This window comes from Hibiscus syriacus, unplaced genomic scaffold, assembly GCF_006381635.1.
Source record: "Hibiscus syriacus cultivar Baekdansim isolate YM2019G1 unplaced genomic scaffold, ASM638163v2 tig00112400_pilon, whole genome shotgun sequence".
Taxonomy (NCBI): Eukaryota; Viridiplantae; Streptophyta; class Magnoliopsida; order Malvales; family Malvaceae; genus Hibiscus; species Hibiscus syriacus.
The window spans coordinates 109,720-135,893 of record NW_024063322.1 but is presented as its reverse complement, the minus strand read 5'-3'; the positions used below and the strand labels follow the sequence as shown (position 1 = coordinate 135,893).

Below are 26,174 nucleotides of genomic sequence, written 5' to 3'. Positions count from 1 at the left end.
CAACATACTAAAGCACGGTATTAGCTCCATCTAAACATGGAAGGTTTGTATCAATGCACGGCATTCTCTCCAAACATGGTAAAAGCTCATATTAAAACACGGCATTCTCTCTAAAGCAAGGAATCTAACATGCATGGCAATCTCAAATCAGCAAGCTAAAACATTGAAACTAGGATCATGTTATACTAAACACAGCATCAATTTTCAACACCTAAAATCGAAGCATTTGACCAATGCCCAACGCATGGTAAGATCATAAAAACAGAACTTTAGATTTGGCCATGGTTAATTGAAATACCATAACTAAGCTGATAGTTAGCCAAGGAAACGGGGATGTTACAAAATCATATTCCACAGCAACTACTTCATGTTCCATCAGAAAAACTGATTGCAGCAACAACATCAACATTTAATAAGTGTTCTATAGTTCATAACAGAGAGTACGATAAACTCGTTGGAACGACACTAACTCAGGAAGCCTCAGTCGCAGGTTGGGTCACTCCAAGCTTGACTAACAACTTACTCAGAGACTCGGGTGAGAAGACCTGATATTTTACACTCCCAGAAGGTGTAAGAAAAACCTCAGCCAGTTCAAGCTTCTCACAAGTAAGGCTGGTGCTGTCCATGGTTTTACTCAACACCTTCAATGCAAGTTGGACAGCTTCTTCCCTTGTAATATCGTCCTTGTAATCTTGTTTTAACATTGACTGTGCTGCCTGGTTATTGGCACCGATAGCTGCAGCTTTCCATCCACTGTAGTTTCCACTAGGATCACTCATGTAAAGTTGAAAACCATAATTTTTGTCCCATCCTGCAAAAAGAAATGAAACACCAAAGGGACGGAGACCACCAAACTGCGTGTATCCCTGCTTCGTGTCACAAAGAGATTGGACTAACTGCTCAACAGGCATTGGTTCTTGGTAAGCAAATGTGTAACGTTGTGCTTGCACCCTTGCAGTGTTGATAAGGATGTTAGCATCAGACATTATTCCCGCCACAGCACAAGCAACATGATCATCAATCTTGTACATCTTCTCTGTAGATGTAGAGGTTTGAAGAAGCTTGGAAGTAACTTTCTTTTCACCAACCAAGACTACACCATCCTTTGACAATAGTCCGATTGCAGAGCCAGCATTTCCAATGGCCTCCATTGCATACTCAACTTGGTAAAGACGACCTTCTGGGGAGAAGATTGTTGTGCGGCTATCATATCTCCGAGACATCTTTTGTTATAGCTCAACAATTAACAAAACATAGAAAATAAGGAAGAGAAACAAGGCCCTTTCAGATGCTACTGTTAAACAGAAAACCAACAAAGAAATCATTCCAGGAGCATAATAACATAAAGAAAATGCAAGAAAAAGTTACTAAAAAAAACAAATGAAAAATATGTAGGATCAACTATCAAGGGGCAAATAACATCAAAGATATGCTAATTTCCTTTTCTCACAAAGATAAGATACATACAGCGAAACCAGTAATGAAACCACCGAGTTTCTATTTCAAGCATAAAAAATTCAAGCATGTGAAGGAAAAAGGTGAACGCATAACTCATGTTTGAATATCATCAAAGATAGAGGAGAGAAGCTCAATGATTTACCATGCATATTCCACAAGGAATGCATTGTAGCATGCATCCGTGCAACTAAGAACAAATTTATATTTATTATATGTTCGCTTTCTATTCTATTAATTTGAATTGGATAGTTAATCCAGCCCCACTCCAAAAGAGTTAACAGCATAAGGCACCCAACCAGGGTTTTGATGAGCACTTTTGAGTGTCACCTCATCCAAATCCAAGAAACAGAAAGTAAACTCAATAAATTTTAAACCAGAAATTTCACTCATCTTGATCATTGAGCACATTACTTTAATCCATGTTCAAAACATGGAACTGTTTAAGCATGGCTTTTTATCCCTCAAAAGTCCAGATTTTTTATTTTCCATTAAAATTTCAATAATTGCTAAGTATCCCATAAAAACTACCATGAAAACGTTTTAAAATAAAAACTTCTGCAAAAACTTGAAATACTAAAAGTAATTTATAATTTAATAAATAACAAGGATATAAGCATGAACTATATTTTTTAATAAAAATAAAAAATATTGTAGTTTTGAGGGGAAAAAAGAACAGAGGTAATCATAGGTTTAGTCTGTCTACATGGTAATGATAATCTACTTTAGCATCTTTTAAGTATAATTAAAAAAATCAGTAAATGATGACTTTGGCCGTAACATAATACTAGTATTAATCATATGTAACTCTTTTCCAAGGCCCCAAGGCAATTTGTATCCACCTTGCTAAAAGGCATGCTTATTCACTCTTAAGTCAGTATCATAGCTTCCTACTAGCAGTTTTTTTCATTTGCTAGACCCAGTAAATGACAAAATCCTAGTACAAATGTTAATTAGTTCACATGATATCAAGTACATGCACCAACTTCTGTTCCTTTATGTCAAGATGAAGGGTAGGATAATATTTTGAACTAAAATTAACCACGCTTTCAAAAACCTTGATCTAAATGAAATCTCTCCTCCAAATACCCTACATAGTCGCACCCTAAGTGGATGGTATTGCACAACAACAAATGAAAACCTGTGAATGGAGATCACTGAAACTTGTATTTAGGTTTGTTTCAATTATGAAGGGGAAAAATTAAAATTGTTAGCTCGACCGATAAATTGAATAATGTCAAGATGGGGGGATTGACTCTTTTAAAATTTGAGGAAGAAATACAAAAAATAATTTGCACAATGATTTAGAGTGGTTTGACTTCTAAACCAAATCCACATCCATTATCTTAGCTACCGACATTAAGATTTTTCTCAAATCTACTAGATTTGCTTATCTTTGAGGATAAGATGTAACCTTACAAGTTACAACAATCTCTCAAAGTTTACACCCCAAAACCTTAAGAACCCTCCCAAATAGAAAATACAAATTAGCAAACTGAAAACAATCCTCACAAAGATTTAATGTTTGTAAACTTAAGCACTCACCCAACTAAACACTTCAGCAAATAAAACAACTAATGCTCACAAGTGTTTTTACAAAGAATAATACACTTTTAAGCTCAAAATACATATCTTTGAGAAATCCATTACTCTACATGGTGCCGCCCATGGCCTCTAAACCTTTTATAACAACTTATCAAGTTCAAGGGTCAATTTAGTTAAAAAGTTTCAAGGCTAATTGTACCAAATTTGTATGGTTAAAGGACCTGTTTCACCTAAAGAGTTTAGCGGCAAATTTGGAAAATATAATAGTTACTAACTGAATTTGCAACTAAAATGCACACACACACAGATGAAGAGAGAGAGAGAGATGAGAATAAATCAAATATTTTAGCTTTTAATCAGGTATTTTTTACAAGACAAAATATGATATGCATTTTTTTTGGAGGGGAAAAAATAAAAGAGAAGGCTGAGAGGTGGTTGTAACTTGTAACACAGCTTGATCAAGGAGAAAAGACACAACATCATCTCCAGAAAGATAGTTCCCACTCTCGGAGGATCTGGCTCCCTCGTACACAATATCTAATATTTTTGGTTACAATATGATGGTAATATTTAGTCCAAGGACAATCATGGCTACTCAAAGGTGCATAGCTAATCTAACAAACTTCCCTTTCAACCAATTGACCTTGGATACATGACTGCAAACAAAAAATTAACAATTCCCTAAATTATCACGCCATAATAAATTTTTGAAGTCTTAATGGTGTCCGAGCAAAGCAATGACCCTCGCTATCCAGTTTAGCATAATTATGCATGGTATAAACAAGAAGGTAACAAACCAAAACTAGAGCTTTGCTCAAAGTATGTAGCCAACTCTATAGGCTACAATCGAATAGAGTGGTCATACTTTATTTTTCTAAAACATCATAATGAGAAATTAATAAAACACAGGAAACAAATCAGCATGGTACGACCTAAAGAAAGAAACAAAGCTGTATGAGGTACAATCTTATTACAGTACAACATTACCAAAGGAAAACTTACAACGCTTAATTCTCCCCAAGTAACGTGAAAGCGTGCATGAAAAACTCAAATCCTAATTGATTATCTTAATCTCCCTCGTCTCCTACAAATTTCCCCTGTTCCTTAATTAAACTAATTAATTAAATCTGAAACGGGAACAGGTAAGCATGAATCGGGTCAAAAATTTAGACGAGTTCAAACACATTTTTTAAGTCGGAGCAGCCATGGATATAAAGACAAAGAAGGAACCCTTTCAGTAGACGGCTCCTTAAATTCCAAAGAGAATCAAGCTTACATAATGGATACTAGCGAAGCAAAAAAGATGGATGACAAAATCAAACAAATTGAAGATTAAACAAAGAAAAAGTAGATATGCGAACTCACGTCCTTACTTGATCACTTTCGGCTTTTCCGATCTGTAGTGCAGGAGATGGGAAAGGTTTGGGAGACGAATTTGTTCTTCAAAATCGAAAGCCCGGTGAGAATTTATTTCGAGGAGACTTGTGCAAAGGGCAAGCAAGACTGTTGCAGTAGAAGCGGAATGGCTCCATTTGGGTCAGCTACTTCAACCCAAAACTATTTTCTGCAAATAAAGTAATTTTATTAATATATTATTTTAACAGTGCGTTTGGTTCACGAAATGTAAGATTAGAATTATCGGTGGAAATAAGATTAATGAGAAAGTTATATTTTGTGTTTGGTTCGTTTAGCAGAAATGTAAGATTACAATATTTGGTTAAAGCAATAAAAGATTATTAGAATATATATTTTACCAAATTATCCTTATTATATTATAATTTTACTATAATTAATTTATATATTTTCTTTAAAAATTTTAAATTCATAAAATTTATATAATTTTTTTACAAAATTAAAAAGATAAATAGATTTAATGAAATGTTAAAATTTTATTTTAACCCCTAAACTTCATATAAAATTCTAATTATGATTTTTTTTTGTAAATTTAAAATAATTTAAGGATAATTTTGCAATTTAATTTTCGTAGAATTTTTTTTATTCAACGAAAAAAAATGATATTTTTGAAGAAAAAAAATTTAAGGACATTTTAGTCCAAAACGCTGGGAATATAACAATACTTAAGGGAATGAGAGTAATTACATTCCCGATAATATACCCAAAATACCACTGTTAGGAATAACTTATTACCGAGGGTTAGAAATATTTGCTAACCAAACGAGGGAATGACATTTCATTCTCAGGATAATGTGAGATACCCTGAATCAAATACCCCTAATATTTAAATTAAAATTTGACCCTTTGAATAAGCCCCCCGTCAACTTAAGGGAGGAATATGAGATTAGGTTTTGATTTAGTTTTACAGGATTTATTTTTTTAAAGAAAAATAATTTCAAATTAAAATAATTTAAAAATAAAATTAATTGAATTTAAAATAAAAATTTTAGATAAATCATATAAACAATGATTAATGTTTAAAAAAATTTTGTTTTTCATTGAAATTTCAAAAGTAACAAATCTATATTAACATTATTGATATACAATAAATCAGTCACTAATATTCTCAGTTTGTAACAAATAGATCACTATTAATCATCATTAACGCGAAATGATGATATTACACATTAATTGACTGACCTAGTAACTATACTACCACACGAGACTGTCCTTTGACTCTTTTTTATTGACACGTTAAGGGGGTGTTTGGATCAAGGAATGTGAGATTCTCATGAGAATGGAATTCACATTCCCATGTTTGGTTGGCCGGGAATCTCATTCCCGGTAATGTTTTATGATCAATAGTAGATTTTTTTTGGTATATTATCGAGAATGTCATTACTTCTCTTTCCTTATGTATTGTTGGATTACCGTTTTTTGGACTAAAATGCCCTTAAATTTTTTTCTTTCAAAAATATCATTATTATGTCATTGAATAATAAAAATTCTACGAAGGTTAAATTATAAATTTATCCTTAAATTATTTTATATTTACAGAAAAATGTCTATAATTAAAATTTTATATGAAGTTCAGGGGTTAAAATAAAATTTTACCCTTTCATTAAACCTTTTTATATTTTCAATTTTGTAAAAAATATATATATATAAATTTTATGAATTTAATTTTTGTTTTAAAAATATATAAATATTTTTCAACTTGTTAAAAAAACAAATATATAATAAGGATAATTTTGTCAAATACACATTTCAATAATATTTTATTCCTTTAACCAAACACGATAATCTTACATTCCTGCTAAATCAACCAAACACAAAATACAACATTCCCAGTAATCTTATTCCCTGATAATCTTATATTCCGTGAACCAAACACACCCTAAATATTATTGACTCGAGAGGCATCATGGGTCAAATTTGAAAGAATTTTGTTTAATTTTTATTTGCAAACATCCCCAAGAATTGGTCGTAATCCGAGGATCTAACCAAAACCGGGCTAGCCTACCATCCCCAATCGACCAACACAAGTTCTCACGCAATAAGGGTCATCTGCGGCTCAAATTATATAAAAAACTCTTTTTCATTCACACGGTTGATTCAGATCATACACGAGTTGCACTACAGAAAATTGTTTGAGCTGTATTTCAGTTAGGGGACAATTGAATCTTCAAGAAATATGTCATCTTCTTCCCATCTTTTAAAAACAAAATGCAGCCCAAGTACACGCTTTCCTGCTAAACATTATATTATACAAGTCATGCTTGCAGATCTTGCCCCCCCTTTTGCACCACAAATGAGATTCCTCTTGCCTCCCCACAGCCTGTGACTTCTATATATTCAGTAGATGGTAATGGGAAGACAACAAATAGCTGGACTGAGTTGCAGCACAATTGAAAGGCCTTTCTTCCCTAAAAAAAAAAGAAAAGAAAAGAAAAGAAAAGGCTTCCTCTCCTTTGAATGTCCAGCCTTCTTTCCATGCACGCTCCAACAGTTTGCCTTCAAGGCAACACCCCTTCACTTCACAAGTCGATGAAAATCTGAACCGACTGAAGGCGTCTCAGTTGGCCTCTACATCGTGATCTATAGGACATCAACTCAACTGTCTTCAAGATTTGTATGACTCTGTTGATATGTTGCTTCAATTGCCCCACGCTCAACAAGCGTTAGATCAAGAGCAGCAAAGGAAATGGGTTGAACAACTTTTGGATGGATCTCTCATGCTCCTTGATGTATGCGGAACCGCTAAAGATGCCTTGTTGCAAACAAAGGAATCCACACAAGAACTTCGATCGATTTTGCGCCGAAGACAAGGAGTCGAAGGGCTTGCTAGGTTAGGAAATACTTAACCCCTAGGAAGGCAGTGAGAAAGGCAATCTGCAGGGCCTTGAAGAACTTGAAGCATATGCAGAACAAATCTAGCAGCTCTTCCTTCAGCAAAGATGGTGAGAGCGGAGCCCTGATTAACACCTTGAAACAAGTAGCAGTAACTGTCAGCGTGCTGGAGTCCTTGTTGTCCTTTATTTCAGGGCCAGAGGCTGAATCGAAATCGAGCTGATGGTCACTAGTTTCAAAGATAATGCACCAGAAAAGAGTAATGTGCGAAGAAGAAGAACAAAAAACAAATGAGATTGTGAATGCTGAAGCTACATTGCTTCCATGATTAAATCAGGAAACACGAAACAGGTTGAGAATGTCCAAAATGAGCTCCAAAATTCAGAGATGTGCATCCTAGATCTCGATGATGGTCTTGAAAGCTTGTTTAGGAGGTTGATCAAAGCAAGAGTCACTGTTCTGAACAGCCTCAACTGTTGAAATCTTATGCATTCTAATTATACATAAAAGTATAATGTACATGTACACAACTTTTAGAGCAAAAAAATTATACCGTCTTATTTCCACAGATTCTCTCTTTTCTTAGCTTCCAAGAATGGTTATCGATGCATCTTAAGCCAATATTTTTACTGCAGATTCCTGATAGTTTTACCAAATGCTACCATTTTAACTCACAGGCTGCATTATAGAGCCTCCATTATTACATTTGCTAAACAAGGATTCAAGAATTCTGAGATTTTTCAATGGATACATGAGCTGTCCAGATTCCTGCTGTCCCATTGAAGATATTGTAACGCTTTGAGTATCACATGGTAGATACAAATTTCACACGCTGTAAGCAAATTAAATATGATTGTTTCATAGTCTGTCAATCACGATATTTTCTTCTGTTTTGTTAGGGGAAAATGGAGCAAAGGATAAGAGAGTGGATCTTGCCATACCCCTTGTTTTGTTGTTTAAAACCAGATGCATAAACACACGTGCAAATGATTCAATTTGCTTTTTTTTATTTAGTCGAAACAATGTGAATTTGTCAACACCTCTCGTGCACCTGCAACTTGGTTAATAATCAACTTGCGCAAAGAAACACATTAAATGCATGCACATGTACATGTAAATCATAATGAAAGTGATTAAAAAAATATTAGCCACATAAATTAGTTTCATGTAATGAGTTGTAGAGCTTGTTAGGAGGGAGACATTGCTTGAAGTATGCTGAGATAGTTGTTGAGGTAAGTGTGAGGTCCATGTTACCACACGACTGCAACTTGAAAGGGTGAGATTCTTCATGTCTCCTGCTTCATAGAATATATATATCGAGTACATGAAGGGAAGAAGGCAAATTTCAAGATCTAATCGAGATAACAATTTCCGAGTTTTCTTTCCAGAAGAGATGATGGCTATCGTTCCTTGAAACATCCAAACCAGTCACCACACTAGTTCTAATAGCTTTCCCTCTCGATCACACCCTTTAACTTCAGAGGTTGATGAGCATTTGAGTAGATCGGCATCGTCTGAGTCCGCATCTACTTCAAGATTTACATGATTGCATTGAGAAACTGCTTCAACTGCCCTTCACTCAACAGATCTTATCCCAAGAGCAGCAGAGGGAATGTGTTGATGACTGTTGAATGGATCTCTCAGGCTTTAGATTTATGAGCCGCAGCCAAGGATGCCTTGTTGCAAGTAAAGGAATGCACAATAGAACTTCAATCTGTCTTGCGCAGAAAGAGAAGTGCTACAAAAGGCTTTGCTAATGATGTCAGAAAATACTTGACCTTCAAGAAGGCAGCTAAAAAGGAAATCTTGAAGGCCCTAAAGAATTTGAAGCATACGGACAATAAGGAAAGTCCTGTCTCGAACGAGACTGGTTCCATAGTTAGCCTATCGAGGGAGGTGCAAGCAGTCACTCTTAATGTGCTACAATCCTTGCCGGCCTTTACTTTCGGGCCTGAGAAAGAATCACACATGCACCGGTGGTCGCTGGTTTCAAAGCTATTGCACACAAAAGGAGTCACCGGTGAAGGAGAATAGCAGATGAATGAAATGGAAATCGCTGACACTTCATTGCTATCCCTTGCAACAAGCAAATCTGACATGATGCAAATTGAGAAAGTTCAGAATGAGCTAAAATTATCAGAGACTAGTATACAAGACTTTGAAGAAGGGGTTGAGGGTCTGTTTAGGCGCATGATCAAAGTCAGAGTCAATATTCTCAACACACTCAACCACTAATCTAGTCTCAAATATCATGGGACTTCATTCTGCACATTAAATGCAACACAATTGTAATATTCTTATGTCAAACTGAAATATACTTCATAAAGTTTTGCTTCTATTTGTTGTTTCTCATTATATTGGGACCGTTAAAAAATTTTGTTATCTAATCTGTATGATACAAGGGTCTGGAAACGAAACGTGATTTTTCGTCTACGGATTATCATGACACCAAGGCAATGATTAGCCGTTAGCTTGCTAAGGGAGCTTGAAGCAGTTGCTTCTTCCATGTTTGAGTACTTTTTGACCCTCATCTCAAGGCCAAAGCAACAATGAAAGTCTACCCTCTGGTTATTAGTGTTTGAACTATTGAACCACAAACAAATATTGTGCGAGCAAGCCGGGAAACGAGACATTAACGAATTTGAAAAGATCGATTCTTCTTTATGATCACTTTTGAGTCCAAAAATGAGCAAACCTGAGAACGTCATCAATGTTGAGATGCAAAGTCAGCGGAGTTGACTGCTTCTTCAGATGTGTACGATCAAAACTAGGGTGATCTCTATTCTCAACATATTCAAGCCTTAGAAAATTATGTCAACATCAATCTTGTACATAAATGAAATTTACATATAATCAAATAAATAAAATTTTGATACTACAATAATCTCCAAGCATTTATTTGCATTTCCACCCACTTTCAATATCATTCACATGGTTGGTTCAGATCAGATCATAAACATGTTGCATTATAAAAAAAAATTGTTTTAGCTGTATTTCAGTTGGGACATTTGAAACTTTAATAAATGTTCCATCTTCTTCCCATCTTTAAACAAATGCAGACAAGTACACCTTTCCTGCTATACATTATATTATGCAAGTCAAGCATGCGGATCTTGCCTCCCTTTTGCAGAACAAATTCAACAATAACACTATAACCTGGAGACAAGTTGAAAGGAATTGTCTATTAATATAAAGGGGAGAACAGAAACGAGAAAATGGCCATTACCTGTATACTGTCTTAGCCCCATCGTGTGTGTTATTATTGTATTGGTATCATGTTATTGAAGATAAGGGTATTTTGATGTGGAGAGGAGACAAAAGACGGACGTTTTCGTGATAATCGTGTAGATCTAAATCAAGTCCATGTTACTTGTAGTTGATATTTAAACAGGATGAGATTCCTCTTGTCTCCCCCACAGCCTGTGACTTATACATATTCAGCAGATGGTAATGGGAAGACAACAAATAGCTAGACTGAGTTGCAACACAATTGAAAGGCCTTCTTTCTTCTCTAAGAAAAAGAAAAAGAAATGGCTTCCTCTCCTTTGAATGTCCAACCTTATTTCCATGCTCGCTCAAACAGTTTGCCTTCAAGGCAACACCCCATCACTTCACAAATAGAAGAAAATCTACTCTGATTGAGGGTGTCTCAGTCGGCCACTACATCATCATCGATTGGACATCAACTCAACTTTCTTCAAGATTTGTATGACTCTGTTGATATGTTGCTTCAATTGCCCCTCTCTCAACAAGCTCTAGCTCGAGCAGCAAAGCAAATGGGTTGAACAACTTTTGGATGGATCTCTCATGCTCCTTAATGTATGCGGAACCGTTAAAGATGCCATGTCGCAAACCAAGGAATGTACACAAGAACTTCAATCTATTTTGTGTCGAAGACGAGGAGTTGAAGGGCTTGCTAATGAGGTTAGGAAATACTTAAGCTCTAGGAAGGCAGTAAGAAGGCAGTCTACAAGGCCTTAAAGAACTTGAAACGTATGGAAAATAAACTTAGCAGTTCTTCCTTCAACAAAGACAGTGAGTGCGGAGCCATGATTAACACCTGAAAACTATTAGAATCAGCAACTGCCAGCGTGCAAGAATCCTTGTTGTCCTTCATCTCAGGGTCAGGATTCGAAATAGAGCCGATGGTCACTAGTTTCAAAGATAATGACCCAGAAAAGAGTAATGTGAGAAGAAGAACAAAAAACAAATGAAATTGCAAACGCTGAAGCTACATTGCGATCCTTGATTAAATCTGGAAACATGAAACATGTTGAGAATGTTCAGAATGAGCTACAAAACTCAGAGATGTGCCGAAGATCTCAATGAAGGTCTTGAAAGCCTGTTTAGGAGGTTGATCAAAGCTATAGTCACTATTCTCAACATCCTCAACTGTTGAAATCTTGTGCACTGTAATTGTACATAGAGTATACTTTACATGTATACAACTTTTAGAACAAAACTAATCATAGTCTTATTTCAACATACTCTCTCTTTTTTTAGCATTCAGGAACTGTTATCAACGTATCTTAACTCTTAAGCCAAAACATTTTACCTCTAGCATTCACATTATTACTAACACTACAGATTTATAGTTAGTTTTACCAAATGCTACCCAAATTAACTTACAAGGCTGAATTATAGAGCCTCCATTATTGCATTTGTTAAACAATGATTCAAGATTTTTGAGATTTTTCTTATGAATAACTGAGCTGTCCATATTCCTTTTGTCCTGTTGAAGATACGAAACAGTTTAAACAATTTGATTACTTTGAGAATCACATATAGCAAAAGGAGAAAAAGAGAGAGATGCATATACGAAATTGGATCTTGTCTTATCCTTGTTTAAAACTATCCATTATTTGATCGGTTAATAATTGAATTTACTATCCAAAAGTGTTTAAAAGGTCCATTATTTAGCATTGCCACATTCAAAAAATGAACATGCTTTTTTTAGGGTTACAAAAAAGAAATAGGATAAACTGCCCCTGATACTATTGAACTATAGTTTTTATATCATTTATACCACTAAATCTTCATTTGTAACGATGAACTTTGGTTTTCGTTTGAATCATATCATTGGGTCGTTAACTCGGTAACGCTGCGATGACGTATTTGACGGTTGTCGACGCGGATGCAAAATAACTGATATCAGCATTGGCAAAAGGATAAAATAACTAATGACAACTTAACAGATTTTTACTTTTTTATCACATAATTCCAGAGAGCAGCTTTAAAGCTCCCAACTCAGTCGGGTGGAGATGGAATAAAGGGAATGACTTCACTTCAAAATCTGACTAATACGATCTTACAGGTAATTTTGGATTGTGGGATGACCAACTAATGCAAGATGCTCTGGCGAATCCATTGCCCTCAACATGTTCAATTGCTCTTGTGGATGGCAAATTGTTTACTAATGTGGTCCGGCTTAGCGTCATATGACGATAATGGCTGACTGTCCTCAATATTTGAGGATCTGGATCATGTGTTGTTCCAATGTTTTCAAGCGCGCAATATTTGGATCAGAATTGTGCTACCGAGGAAGACTCAAGAATTCATGGCTTCGGGATTAAAGGACCGGCTCCTAAAGAGTATAAGTCAGCCTCATTATTTTGTTCGGGACGAGGTGAACTGGGACTCATCGGAACCTAGCATCTGTAATAGAAGTTTGTGCTTAACTGAGGCATGTGTGAAAGCTAAGACCACGCATCCTGACAAGCAACAATGTGTGACGATTTTACGGAAGCAGCTGACAACGGTCGGGTCAAGATCAATACGGACAAGAGGGCTACCACAAGTTTGGCTGTTGCGGGCGCTGCATTACATGGGACCATCAAGTAAATGGCAGCTGGTTGTAAGGTTTTTCTCCCAATATTGGACTGTGTCGGGGAATTAATAACCTTATATTGTCCAGAAAGAAGCAGTTGAATTGAGTTGTAGTATCCATGAAAGGACAATCTGCAAAATATGCCGAATATTTGGTATTGCAGTTTATCAACCATTTGTGGTAAAAGTATATGCACTATGTAGCAAACTCAAATGGGGACGGACCAAATCGGTAGAAGCACATGTGGGACATTTAAATGAAATGTCCCAGTAAAATGAAAGGGTTGAACTTGCTATCTAGTTTCTGAGTTTTAACACTAGGAATAATATTGGCAGTACAGAGCTTTTCCAGGCCATTTAAAAAATTAAATAAATTTAATTTCAACCAAGGACAGTTACAAAAACAAAAACGTTCCGTTGAAACTTTGGTTCCACATCATGAAAATTATGTACCACCTCCGGAGGTCCCAGAAGACTCAGCCACGTTATCCATTCTCAATGTCATGGCGACTTCTTCTTCGATCATTTTACCTCTATCATCTGATCCAGATCCGTCCACAGCTCTGTTAAGCCTTCTCACCCAAATATCATAATCAACTGGGTATGGTGTTCCACATAGGCTATCGACATAATCACTAAATGCCTTTAGCAAAGGTGAGACTTCACCTAGATGCTCCTGAAATGAGCGTGTCACCCAGCTTCTCTCCCTCCACTGCAGAGCTGATTCGATAGAATCCTGTTGCTGGATCGTGCCCCCAGAAACAAAGTATAGGAGGTAAACTAGGCTCTCAGCATCGGATGCTGGACAGAGTTTCCCATGCTGAAGTGCGTGGGAGGATGAGAACTGCAAGTTTATCACCGGGTTGTCCCTGTCTTCCAGAACCGCACGGCCCCATGAAACTGGAATATACAAAACTTTGTTTCTAGTACCTTGAATATCGAAAACACGGATTATATTTCCTGGGGAAATATCACCATGCTGGACATTGGCTGTAGCTGCACTTCTTAGAGCAACAAGGCAGTCTCGGCAGCTGCGTAATGCATCATCAGATGAAAATGGACCATCCCTAGCAACTATATATGAAAGTGGTTCTCCAACTGGATATGTTACAAGAATCGGAGTTCCGCACCAAGGATGATCACATCGTCCACTTGGACTCTGCTTTTTGCAAGGGCCAGGATGCAAAAGTCGGCCAGAGGCAATTATTTCGGGTAAATATTTGCTTGAAACCCCTTGATTCTTCAATATGTTTAGTACCTTCGTTTGCCTCTGTACTTGATACCACAGACTCATATCCTCCCAAGAGGGTTCAAGTCTGGATGGATGGGCACCAACATACAAAGTTAACAACTGTGTGGGGTAATCTAAAGAAATAGAGCCATAGAGAAAATAGACGCCTCCTATGAAGGACTCCTGTATCTGGAAACTTTTCTGGCCCTGTTGTTGATCCTCCAATAGCAGTATCTCGCCCTGCTTAAGCTTCAAATGTGATGCATTTTTTACCAGGGGATTATCACTATGATCAAGTTCAACAATCTCTCCTTGTTGATAACCAGACTGCTGATAAGGTACGATGGCATTTTCATTCTCAGCTAAGTGGCATTCTATTCTACGCTTCTGAAGACGAAGGCTATGAGCTGAGGCCAATGAGGATATTGACTTTCTTGGTGGTCCATTCCACTGGATAATTGAATAGAAAGTAGCTAACAGTACTTGAAGGGTCCCCAGGTCTCCCCAATTTGCATTTCCAAGCGCATTCCATATTTTCTCGACTGATGAAACAAGGACTTCAGCTTTGCATTTTATCCAGTGGACTACAGACTGATACGGATCAGCTGTGTTCAATTCAAGTTTACTGAGATCACCTCCAAGTTTTATCACTGCACCAAATTTAGAATCAAAAACCATAATAAAAACAGAATTGTTGCTTATGGTTCTGGACTTGCTCATACACCTAGAAATAAGTATATGAAAACCATAAAATAGAGCTTCACATATGGTGTCAATTGACAATGTTAACTCGTTTCCTGAGAGTATATCTTGTCTAAATAAGGCCAACTCCACTACTTGATTCCAGTGAACTTTTAGACCATTCCCACTTTTAGATATTAAAGCTAAACCACGTAGCTCTTCTAACCTTCCTCGTGAAATTGCTTTGTTGACAGCATACAACTTAGATCCAGGATGACGGACACACGACAGAGTGAATTGCACTGGTCCGCTTTTACACCAAAATGTACGCCACAGACCATTTACAATAACATGAAGAAAGTCTTCCAAAGCAAGATACCCATCTTCCTTCAAACCTTTAGAAGCAAAAGGAGAACATGGCATTCGGAATAGTTGCTGAAATAAAACCCCTTCCAATGATAGATCAAGCTTGTGCAGTTCATCAATCAGAAATGGGGAATTTAAAAGGGACTGCTTCCCGGTGACATCATCCACACCATAGTTTTCCAAAACCCAATCTTGAAGACCCTGCTTAAATAACTCCTGGTCTATGAATTCCCTTCCAAAGTCCTTCAGCACTTTGTGGACTCTTCTAGAAGTTTGAAAAAACTTGCTTGAAGATGAAGTCCCAGACACACTTTGGGTAGAGATAACTGCGTTAAATTAAAATCCAAACATTTTCATTTATGGTGTAGCAATTGACTGCAGAAAACGTTTGATGTGAGAGAGAGAAATTGGACAATAGCAGACAAGTTATTCTATGGGCATGTGAACATGTTTTAAGAGGAAGTGCAACCAGAAAACTATCTCCATTTTCCTATTTTTATTCCTCATATTTTCTAACATTTAAAGATTTCCTTTTCTATTCGGAAATTTTAAAGAAAGGCTAGATTATATGTTGTATATGCCTTACAACAAATTGGATTATAAGTTGTGCAGACCAATCACTAATTCTAAATGGTTAAAAGGTTTTCCTACATCAATAACACAATAAGGCGTTACTAAATACTAATCTGACATAGCTTAATGTATTGCAGGGGAACTATGAAGGGTTATAATTATGAGACCCTTATACAATAAGCGCAGGTGCGTAAATTGTTTGTGGTCTTCGTATTGTCTATACAAATCATTGGAAATGCTCAAAGACTAGTTAAATGCTAAAATATAAAGAAACATATGCTTGCTGACCAACGAGGTTGAAAGAGAGGGAGAAAGGAATAACCATCTAGAGCTGGATTTCTACTTTCAAATAAAAAGAAAAAAGCAGAAAAGGAAAAACCAAGAATTTAAGGAGAGTATAGCATGATATGCTATTGCAACTTTCTGTCAAAGTCAGGTTTCTGTTCTTAGGAGTAAATTTATTAATTGCCATGAACTTCAGCAGAACAAGATGCAGGAATTATAGATGACGTATTAATCAAGGACCATTAGACAATAATTGCGATCAAGGATCATAATGTTATATCAGTTCCTAGTTCTATGAGAAATTGTCCTAACAGTTCTACTAAAATGTCTGCAGAAAACACAACAGGGTATATAGTACAAAAAAATGAAAATAATATAGGTTTAACTTGATATGAACAAGGAGAAAAGAGATAGTTAATTTGTAACATACGAACCAGATGCAAACTTTCTGAAGCTTCCATTTAAACTTCGATCGGGGGACGAGGCCAAATCATTTTGTTGAGAGCCTGGGTTAATTATCAAAAGAGGAAAAACAAAAGAAGGAAAAGAGAGAGAACCTCAGCCATACTGATCATCAGGCTTGGACAAAAAAGAATTGTTCTGCTAAGAACTTCAGTCATGCACTTGTAAGATAATTCTATGGCAATCTAGATATCTAAGCATCTGAAGTAGAAGGTGAGAATTTGGAGAATTTCTATTGAGATTTCAGATTAGTTCTCGAGTGTTTTAATTTGTGAGCAGAGTACTGGTTCTACATCAGGCACACACAATCGCTTGTAGAAATTTATCGAAGCATAAATAAGAAAAGCTACCATGCATTAGAGAAGGACAAATAAACAAGGATGCCAATGGCATGTATTACACAAGCAGCAGATATTTAATGCAACTGCCTTCAGGAGCAGAATTTTTGTATTCTGGATGTCCAAAAGTAGAGAGAAAACATCTGAATCGGTTTCTAATGAAAAATTTACAAAGACCAACCAGGAGATGAACAATTCATCAAGAAATCAGAATAAATCTTATAGGATCAACCATGACACCATTAATGACAATGGCTCGTTTCACATCTGAGGTAAGCAATTCAACAGTAATTCGAATAATTGCATACATTTCATAATCACCCATTGAACTACCAACGCACAAACACATATGTTTTATAATTGTTTTGTGGAATTTAAGTGAGCAGCCGCATAAAACCATGGAAAAATCAAATCTAATCTCATATCAACTATATACTCAAGTTCCTCTCCAGAGAAGAATTGAAGCAAACAAGGGCCCTTGGACCCCAAATGCTGCTCATTGGAAACTTCCATTACACATTTTTCACAAATTGAAAGCAAATAATACATCAGATTGAAAGAAATTTCAGAACTCACAGAAAACAAAACAAAAGGGTAATATAGAGAACCATAAGCAGAGAAAAAAAGTAGATGGGTACAACTGATCTATTGAGTGATAAAACAGTCAAAAACTTTATATTTCGGTAATTACTTCATAACACAAAAAGAGGAAGAGATTAAGGGAGACAACGTTGTGAAGAAGAAGAAAAAGACTGACCAAAATTTCATAGTGAAAAATTGAGCAGACAATGCGCGAAATGAAGAAATGTGAGATGCAAGATCGCTGGAGAGTCCAAAGCTTGCATTATCTAGAGCAAATGCTGCAATGTGAGACTGTGATCATTCCAACCATTGAGCATAAAAAGAAAAATAAAATCATAATGTGGAGCAATGATGAGAAATGAGAGTGAGATCTTGATGCTTTCCTTCCACCATAAATCATTTTTCAACCTCTTTGGAAAAAAAACCCAAGAAAGAGATGAATGAAATGGTTTTTTTTTTTTTTTGCAACAAGTGGATGTAAATTTGGAGAAAAACTAAAAGAAACTGCAAATGTTACAGAGAAACAAAAGGAAGAAAAACAAATAAAGGAAATAAATTGGAGCAAAGAAGATAGAAGATGACAATAAATATGGGAGAGAAGGCTTATAAAGTGTGAAAAAAAAAACGGAAAATAAATAAATAAAGCTGAGGGAAGACAGAGTAAAACTGGTTCTCGTTTGTGGTCCCCACTCATCCAATTGACTTGTCGGTCCACTCACGTGATGTTTTTTACTGCTCTTCTTGGGATGAATTATTATATATTTGCATGCGCTTCAAAGTAAATTAATGTGTTTTTTCCCTTTCGAAGATGGTGATTTCATTGATGCTTAATCTTTACCATAAAAAAAACACCCAACTTATGGTCCGTATTAGTCGATCAACAGCATGGGAAAGAAGCATAGGGACCGGTGGATGGGAGACATGAGTAAGCCATTGCATTGGTGGTGAATGAGACAACACCAATGCATGGTAGAAAGGACAATTGGAAGAGATTCAGAAGGGGATGAGATTCGAGGATCGAGGATCGAGGATCGGCAACTAACTCCAAGGCTAATGTCGTTGTCGAGGATGGATGAGAATTTATTTACGTTGTTCAATTCTTGCACATAGTAAAGTTTACTATAATGTTCTTTGTACAGAAAACGTAACCTTCAAAACTCTTAATAACACTCTTACAATATTTCTTAAGTAAATTGATTTATACGAAACAAAAATATTCTCCCTAACAAAGCAACAAATAGCCTTAAGTGACACCCGACACAAGTAACCTTTAAATATGCATCACACAATTTTTTAGAACTTGAAAAACAAATCTTGCTTAATTATTGCAGAGTTTGACTCAAAAACCTTATAAAAAGTTATGTTTTGATAAACAATGACATAATAATACGACACAGTTTCATTATGCACCAGAGGGGTGTATAAAAAATCTCGTCCCATCGGTTTACTATGACCCACCTTAGCTAACATATCAGTCACTGCATTGCACATTTCAGTCACTTCTCTCAAATTAATAAAAAAAAATCAGTCATTTCATGGCCGGACACAATACATATTACAACTTCACTTATGTTTCAGAAAATTATAGACCATTTTTCGGGGGATTTTCTTTGATTAATTCGGATTAATCCGGGTCTCTTATATGATTTTGGTGGGTGAATTTTCCGGTAGAGATTTTTCGCATATACAAAGACTCAAACTTGAAACTTGTTTAAACAATATCAAATTACCACTTAAACCAACTAGTTGGTTAATCATAGATTAATTTCACAATCGATATTTCTTATAAAAAAAAATTAAAAGTTGGCTTAAAAATCTCCACTTGTTTAGTTCCCATGCTCCATTACGGTCTTGACTTGAGCTTAAGAAGTAAACTTCTAACATAATCTTGACTTCAGATTTGACAAACAATGTATCTTGAAAAATTTTATCTTTCACCCTCAATGTTTATCTTTGAACAGGATTTCATTATAATGCATCAAATCTATCATTGTTGAATAATAAATTTGCTCAAATGTGATAACTTTAAAATGAAAACTTTGTGATGGATCAGCTCAAAGTTTTCAATTTCTAAACCAATACGAATTTTATAAAATAAATTTATTTATTTTCCCAAAACATGTCATTTAATATAAAACAATTTTCTAAAAGATTGTTATTTTTTTAAATAAAATGTCCCTAACTATAGGATATTATTTTATTAAGTCATTTGACTATTAAAGTTATAAAATGGTCCATCGACTATAGGGAGTTGTTTTATTGAGTCACTAAACTATTAAAAGTTATCAAATGATCACTCAACTATTCATTATATTTTAAACTCGTCATTTTCTATTAAAAGATAATGGTTATCTGAGTTGCACATTAACATGTTGATTGATATATAATAGTCGTATGAGATTATGAGATCATATTTTATTATATCTCAGTCAACAGGATAACATACAGTTCAAACTATCATTAGTTTTTTTTAATGAAAAATGATTAGTTTGGAACATAATGAGTAGTCAGGTGACCATTTTGTAACTTTAAATAGTCAAAGGACTCAGCAAATCAACTCCCCATAGTTGGAGGACCATTTTGTAACTTTTAACAGCGGGAGGACTTAATAAAGCAATATCTTATAATCAAGGGACCATTTATATGCTTTACCCTATATTTTTTTACACCAACAAACCCCATTATATGAAAAAAAAAATGCCCACTTTGTCCGGAATGAAAACTGGACTCTTTTTTTAATCGAGGAGAGCTAGCAGTAGAGAAGATGAACTAATAATAACAAGGAATAATTGTTAATATAATTCAACAGTTTTTATCAACTTAACGACCGAAGACTCATCCTTCGTTCAATTGATCTTAGAATACGTGCATATCTTGAATTTTTTTATTACGAAATATCACCTTTTTGAACAAAAGTACATGCTTACCCAATGTATCAAGAAAAACATGGCAACAAGGTCTTGATGTCTTTAACAAACTTTTGTAATAGAATGCTTTTTGGATTTGCAAATCGAATTATCATATTTCTTGAAGAGAGAACTTAATCCCCTGAAAAGGGATTTTTTAGCGTCTTCTTGAAGTGTCAAGGGATAGGAGAGGATTCCATGTCCCACTTACACAAAGACAAAGTCAGGATATCAATTTAAAGGGGACAGTGGTCCAAAACAAAGCATAACTGTATTCTTGAACCTAAATCTAAGTGGATTAGCAATGTGAGTGACATCCTTATTTAGTAAAGTCTAGATCACAGGACTCGTGGGTTTGCTCTGTTAGGCCTCATGGAGTGGGCTCTAAGAAAGCAAACTGAGACTTTCGATCGCTCATCAATACAACGAAATTGTATTTTTGAGTCACAATGGCTTAATAAGTGTGTACATGGTCTTGTGAAGCGCAAATTTTTCAATGATATTTGATTATTTTTTTCTGCTAGGATGATGATCCAAGTCAGCGTGCTTGCCGGCGTTACATTTAAGTTGGCTTGATGATAACAAAATAGTTATGACGGCTTACTACTGGTTTAGAGGGAGAGCTATAGTCGATAAGAAGATGATAATTGATCAGTGATGTTAGCATCAAAGATGCGGGGAGACTTGTGAGAGAGAATAAATGTATGTTTATGTTAAATATAAAGTCATTATTATTATTCCTAGACGAATAGATTGTGTAAATACCACAGACACTCAATAAATCTTTTGAGTTTATCAAGGGTCCTTATCCTTTGAAGAAAAACCCTTACAGAGATGATCTTAACATGCAGAAGAGTTTGCTGGTATCATTTACCGCCGGAGGTATAGCAGCATTGATACCATGGTAGTGGTTTGGAATAATCCTGGTTGCCACTGAGTTGCTTTAAAGAAGCTTTGAGGCTATGGCGCTCGAGTACGCTGTTAGTTGCCGAGTAAAATGGCGCTCGAGTCTTGACCGTGTTGGCTCAAGCAATTTTTTTATCTTCATAAAAAAAAAACCGGGGTTCATTTTTCAACACAAATGTAATTTAGTGGAAAATATACACGACCTCTTAAGAAATATCTATCTGCATAGAAAATCAGGCTGCATGCTACAGCGTCGTGATGACCCTGCACCTGCAGGCTTGAGGTGTGATTGAACATGATTTGATGAGTCGTCACTAATCTTTGATTAGGGTGTGATTGAACACTAAAAATTATTTTTTAATAAAAGTAATTTTAATTTTATTAAAACGACGTCTTAGGTCTATGTACTAAAAATTGAGTTCGGGAGTTGACTACGCGTGGGGAAGGATTAGCACCCCCACAGCGTCCTAAATAGGTACCTAGTAGATTAATTAGTTGACTTTGCAATGAATCTTACAAGTTTGAATTTAATTTAATTTAAGATCCCTTCAAATAATATTATTTGAATTTTAGGACGAAACACAATAATATTTGATTATTTCCTATCAAGAAGAAACGACCTCTCATGTCTTAAAGCATTCAATTCTTACTCCAATCGAAATAAAGAAATAGTACAATTCCATTCTAAAATTCATTCTTAATTTAAATTTCAAAATGCATTAACATTTAAATTAGAAATTACCAATCCTTTTAAAAAGAAGGATGTTCAATTATTTAAAGACGTCGAAATCGGACCTTTTATAAATTCTAACGATCTTTTCTCGAAGAATTTAAATAGACGAACATTTTTTCTCTCGTTTCCAAATTTTAAGTGTGTTCAAATTTTAGGGTTTCACTCGACGAGATACACTTTCATTTTAGAATTGTCGGAAGTAACTTTCTTATACGTTAAGACAATCACTCCATGACGACCTTAAAATAAAAGGGTATTATCCTTAGTCCAATCATTTGAATCGAGTCTAGTGATGCTTATGAGAGTGTCATATATAGGATGCAACAATGACATATTTGTTAAATAGATGATATAAAAACATAGATCTGCTTGTCAAGGCAAATGCAAATGTTGAAGATCAATAATATTTAAACTTGATTAAGAAAATATGTTCTATAGTTATGTCAGAGTAACACATAATAAATATCTCTAATAATAAGTTATGTGATAATTAAAAGAAAATACCTAATTCATCATATTTTAAAAAATAAAATAAAAAGAAAATATAAAAAGGCTAAAACATACTTAAAATAAGAATACACGTACGCGCACATATCATAATAATTTGACATAAAAACACAATTAACATACACCCATGTTGGTCATTTATACATACATAAAATAACCATATTACTCAATAGATTATATATATATATATATATATATATATACATACATACATACATACATACATACGTGCATATTCGTGTAATGCAGTGGGCTAGAATCCAAACAATGAAATTATAGGATGCCAAAAGTGAATTTATCCAACACGTAACCAAGAATTAAAAATAAAAAAAAAGACAATAAACACAGGAGCCTAATCAGCAACTTAAACAAACAAAAATCCTAAAGCATAAAGGTTGTATATTTCAAGCGTCAAAACCCTAATAAACCCGAATACAAACATGGACTAAAACGAAAGCCCTTGAAATAATAGGCCCGAAGAACAATCAATACAAAATACAAACCAACATATATTACGGGCTAAAATGAAAATCAGGAAAATCACATGTCGAATATAAAAACAGTACAAAATTAAAAATAACTTAGCATTGGACTGAAAAAGAAAACGCATAAACTTAGAGGCTACAATTAGAAACTTTGAAAAACTCGGTTTAAGAACCACAATGGAACGACCCGAACTAGGTGGAGTGCTCGCATAGTTTACCCCTCCTCATCAGACGTAGGCTGCCCTAATCCCCTAAACGCTATCGTTTTGGCCATGACATATATATGGTATTTTGGGTAAAAATTTTCCCTAGCCCCAATTATACATCAACCCTTTCTTCCTATAAGCTTTTTTTCTTCTCTAATCCGCCGCCTTCTCTTCTTTATTCTTTTTACCCATTCTCTTTTCGTTTTGAGATTTTCTTCCCATCCGGCCAAGGCAGTACCGTGACTGCCACCCCCAAACAACCCAATGAGGGTTAAACAACCCTAAACTAAACCTTCTCTAAAAAAATCCCCAAATACCCAAAGTGCAACCCCCTCGAACCAAACCCCAACAAACACCCAAAGGCGTTCGACAGCGGCTAGGGATCACGAAGAGCTTACCCTTAACGGCTCAACGGCGTTTGGATCCTAGGGGGGCGACGATGATCCTCTTCGGATGGGGAATGTAAGCCCTTTTTTTTTGGGTTTCTCTTTTTTGCATGCTCGGTTCACTCATAAAAAAACCCTCTCCTTTTGATTTTGATTGCTGGGTTTTTTCTGGTTTCGAGTATTGGTTAGTGATGAGAAAAAGGACCCTCTTTGCTATCTTTTGTTCTCGGTGTTGTGTTTTTTTTTATAAAAATGGAGGATTGATGGTTTTTTTGCTCCCCTCCCTTTGGTTTCTGATGTTCCTCTATTTTTAATGAGATTCCCCCTTTTGATCCTTCTTTTCCTCTTTATTTGCATGCACCGGGCGAGGACTCTGCATGGTAGAGGGATTTTGCCCCTCCCCTCGGTAGAATGGTGCTGGTTGTGTTACAATAGGGGTCCTTCCATCTGCCTTTGTCAAAGGCAAAAGCAGGTTGCTACGGTCATGCGGACGCTCGGGTACAACAGGGATGACTGCGATGGTGTCAGCATGGATCAGACCCACGGGCGCATGAGGCATTTGGAGAAGTGTGTGTATGCCCACGCGCGAATCTGGATGGTTAGCTTCCTTGGGTGAATCTAGATTGTTAGATCACTGATTGGATCAACGACTGTAACACATTAGCGACATCAACAATATTCCAGGGTATACAAACCCTAAATAAGACCTAATCTAGACCGTTAGACTTGTCCATCAGTGGTTCTGGGACTTGATGGAAGTTAGGATTTCTTCAAACCCTAGCATCTTGGGCTGTTGGATTTGGGTTGGGCGGTTACATCTCGAGCCTTGCGTGTTAACTAGTTGTAATATTTGGGCCTGTAAAATGAAATTAATAAAATTAGTGTTCTTTAAAATCCACTAATATTTATGTATATATATTCGATTTAGTTACTTATAATATATATATATATGTATTCCATACACCAATAATAATGTATATATATATATATATGAACACAAGCATAACTAATAATAACATGTAATCATAAATAATTATTAATAAGTAGACCGCATATAATTAAACACACATATATATTCATTCATATAACTAATAATTTAATATATGTGCCTATATAGTATGCACCCTAACATAATGTAATTAAATGATTAACCTAATAAAATCCTTATATTTAAACTAACTAATAAGATATACATAAATGAGACTTAAAGACTCCGGACAAATTATCTACAGGAACAACTGGTAGGCGACTCGTTGCTGCTGCGATTGGTTTAAGTCGACATATGAAAACGGAAGCCCAATAGAGAGTTCAAGATTGATGTGTGGGAAAACTTCTTCACTACTTAATCCACTGCTGCCGTTTGAATCTTCGGACGAGTCTGCTCTATTGTCTATGTTGGCAGGCACTTGCATCGGTGGCACCACGGTCTCTTTCATTTCTAATCTGAATCTATTAAAGTTCATCTTATTCTTGTTACTGCAATTGCTGCTGTTGTTCGTGGTGGAAACCGAACCGAGTGGACGGTGCGTTTGAGCATCGATCCCTCTGCTATACAACTTTCTTTTGATATGAGTGTTCCAGTAGTTCTTGATCTCGTTATCCGTTCTCCCCGGCAATCTTGCAGCAATCAAGGACCATCTGAAACCAACAAAAAAAGGCTACCCAGGTGAGATTTTAATGTCATTTACTCGTATCGATTAAAAAAACAAGAAAAGAACATACTTGTTACCAAGTAAGCTGTGAAGATTAATGATGAGCTTATCTTCTTCTTCAGTGAAGTTTCCTCTCTTGAGATCAGGCCTCAAGTAGTTTATCCATCTAAGCCTACAACTCTTCCCACATCGAAGCAAACCTGGAAAAAAATCAACACAAAACAATCAGAAAAACAAGTTCAAAACGCTCTACTGCAATTCAACACATCATAAAAAACCAACAGACCGGCATATTTGGGGAGAGATCTCCAACAGCCTTCGCCATGAAGTTTGATGTAGTTAATGAGACGCTCATCTTCTTCCCTTGTCCATGCACCTTTGTTGGTATGCTCTTTCTCACAACAAGGAGATCTACCCATGAGGAATCTATTTCTTCTTTCTGTGTTTTTTTATGGAGATAATGAAGAAAGGAAGTGGTGGCGGAAAATAAACAGAGGAGATGGGTGCCTGTAATTGAACCAGGGCCCTCTTTCTTGTGATATTTTTTTATATATGCAAAGGTTTTTGACCGAGTTGGTGAGGAGTGGTTGCAATTAAGTTGGTGCTGGATTTGGTAGGTAGCTCTACTTTTCATTATACTTTTTTTGCCATTTGGTCCTTCCTCTTCTCTTCTCTTCATTCTTCCATTCTCATCAGTTTCGTTTTCTGCACCATATTTTTTTCTCTACCATTCCTGAATATCTTAACTTAAAAAATATAAATTATATTAGAATTTGGCATATTTACATCGTAGGTGAAAGAAAA

The 26,174-nt window shown here is 35.7% G+C and overlaps 2 protein-coding genes across 6 annotated transcripts; both read right to left on the bottom strand.

Moving 5' to 3' along the window:
• Positions 1-285: 285 nt before the first annotated feature.
• Positions 286-4,525, bottom strand: LOC120179096 (proteasome subunit alpha type-4). 5 transcript variants are annotated; one of them, XM_039184805.1, is made up of 3 exons: positions 4,373-4,525; positions 3,276-3,280; positions 286-1,281 (listed from the first exon to the last, which is right to left on the bottom strand). In XM_039184805.1, the coding sequence occupies exon 3, from the start codon at positions 1,221-1,223 to the stop codon at positions 471-473; it is 753 nt and encodes a 250-aa protein (XP_039040736.1). In that variant the 5' UTR covers positions 1,224-1,281; positions 3,276-3,280; positions 4,373-4,525; the 3' UTR covers positions 286-470. The 5 variants fall into 5 exon arrangements, with proteins under 5 accessions (XP_039040736.1, XP_039040733.1, XP_039040734.1 ...); XM_039184802.1 differs by lacking the exon at positions 3,276-3,280 and adding an exon at positions 2,683-2,688 and having other exon boundaries at positions 286-1,247; XM_039184803.1 differs by lacking the exon at positions 3,276-3,280 and having other exon boundaries at positions 286-1,294; positions 4,366-4,525.
• Positions 4,526-24,845: 20,320 nt separating this feature from the next.
• On the bottom strand, positions 24,846-25,937 carry LOC120179085 (myb-related protein 330-like). The gene is made up of 3 exons (XM_039184795.1): positions 25,657-25,937; positions 25,441-25,570; positions 24,846-25,356 (listed from the first exon to the last, which is right to left on the bottom strand). Exons 1-3 carry the CDS (start codon positions 25,787-25,789, stop codon positions 24,945-24,947), a joined length of 675 nt encoding a protein of 224 aa, XP_039040726.1. The 5' UTR covers positions 25,790-25,937; the 3' UTR covers positions 24,846-24,944.
• Between the last annotated feature and the right edge of the window lie 237 nt (positions 25,938-26,174).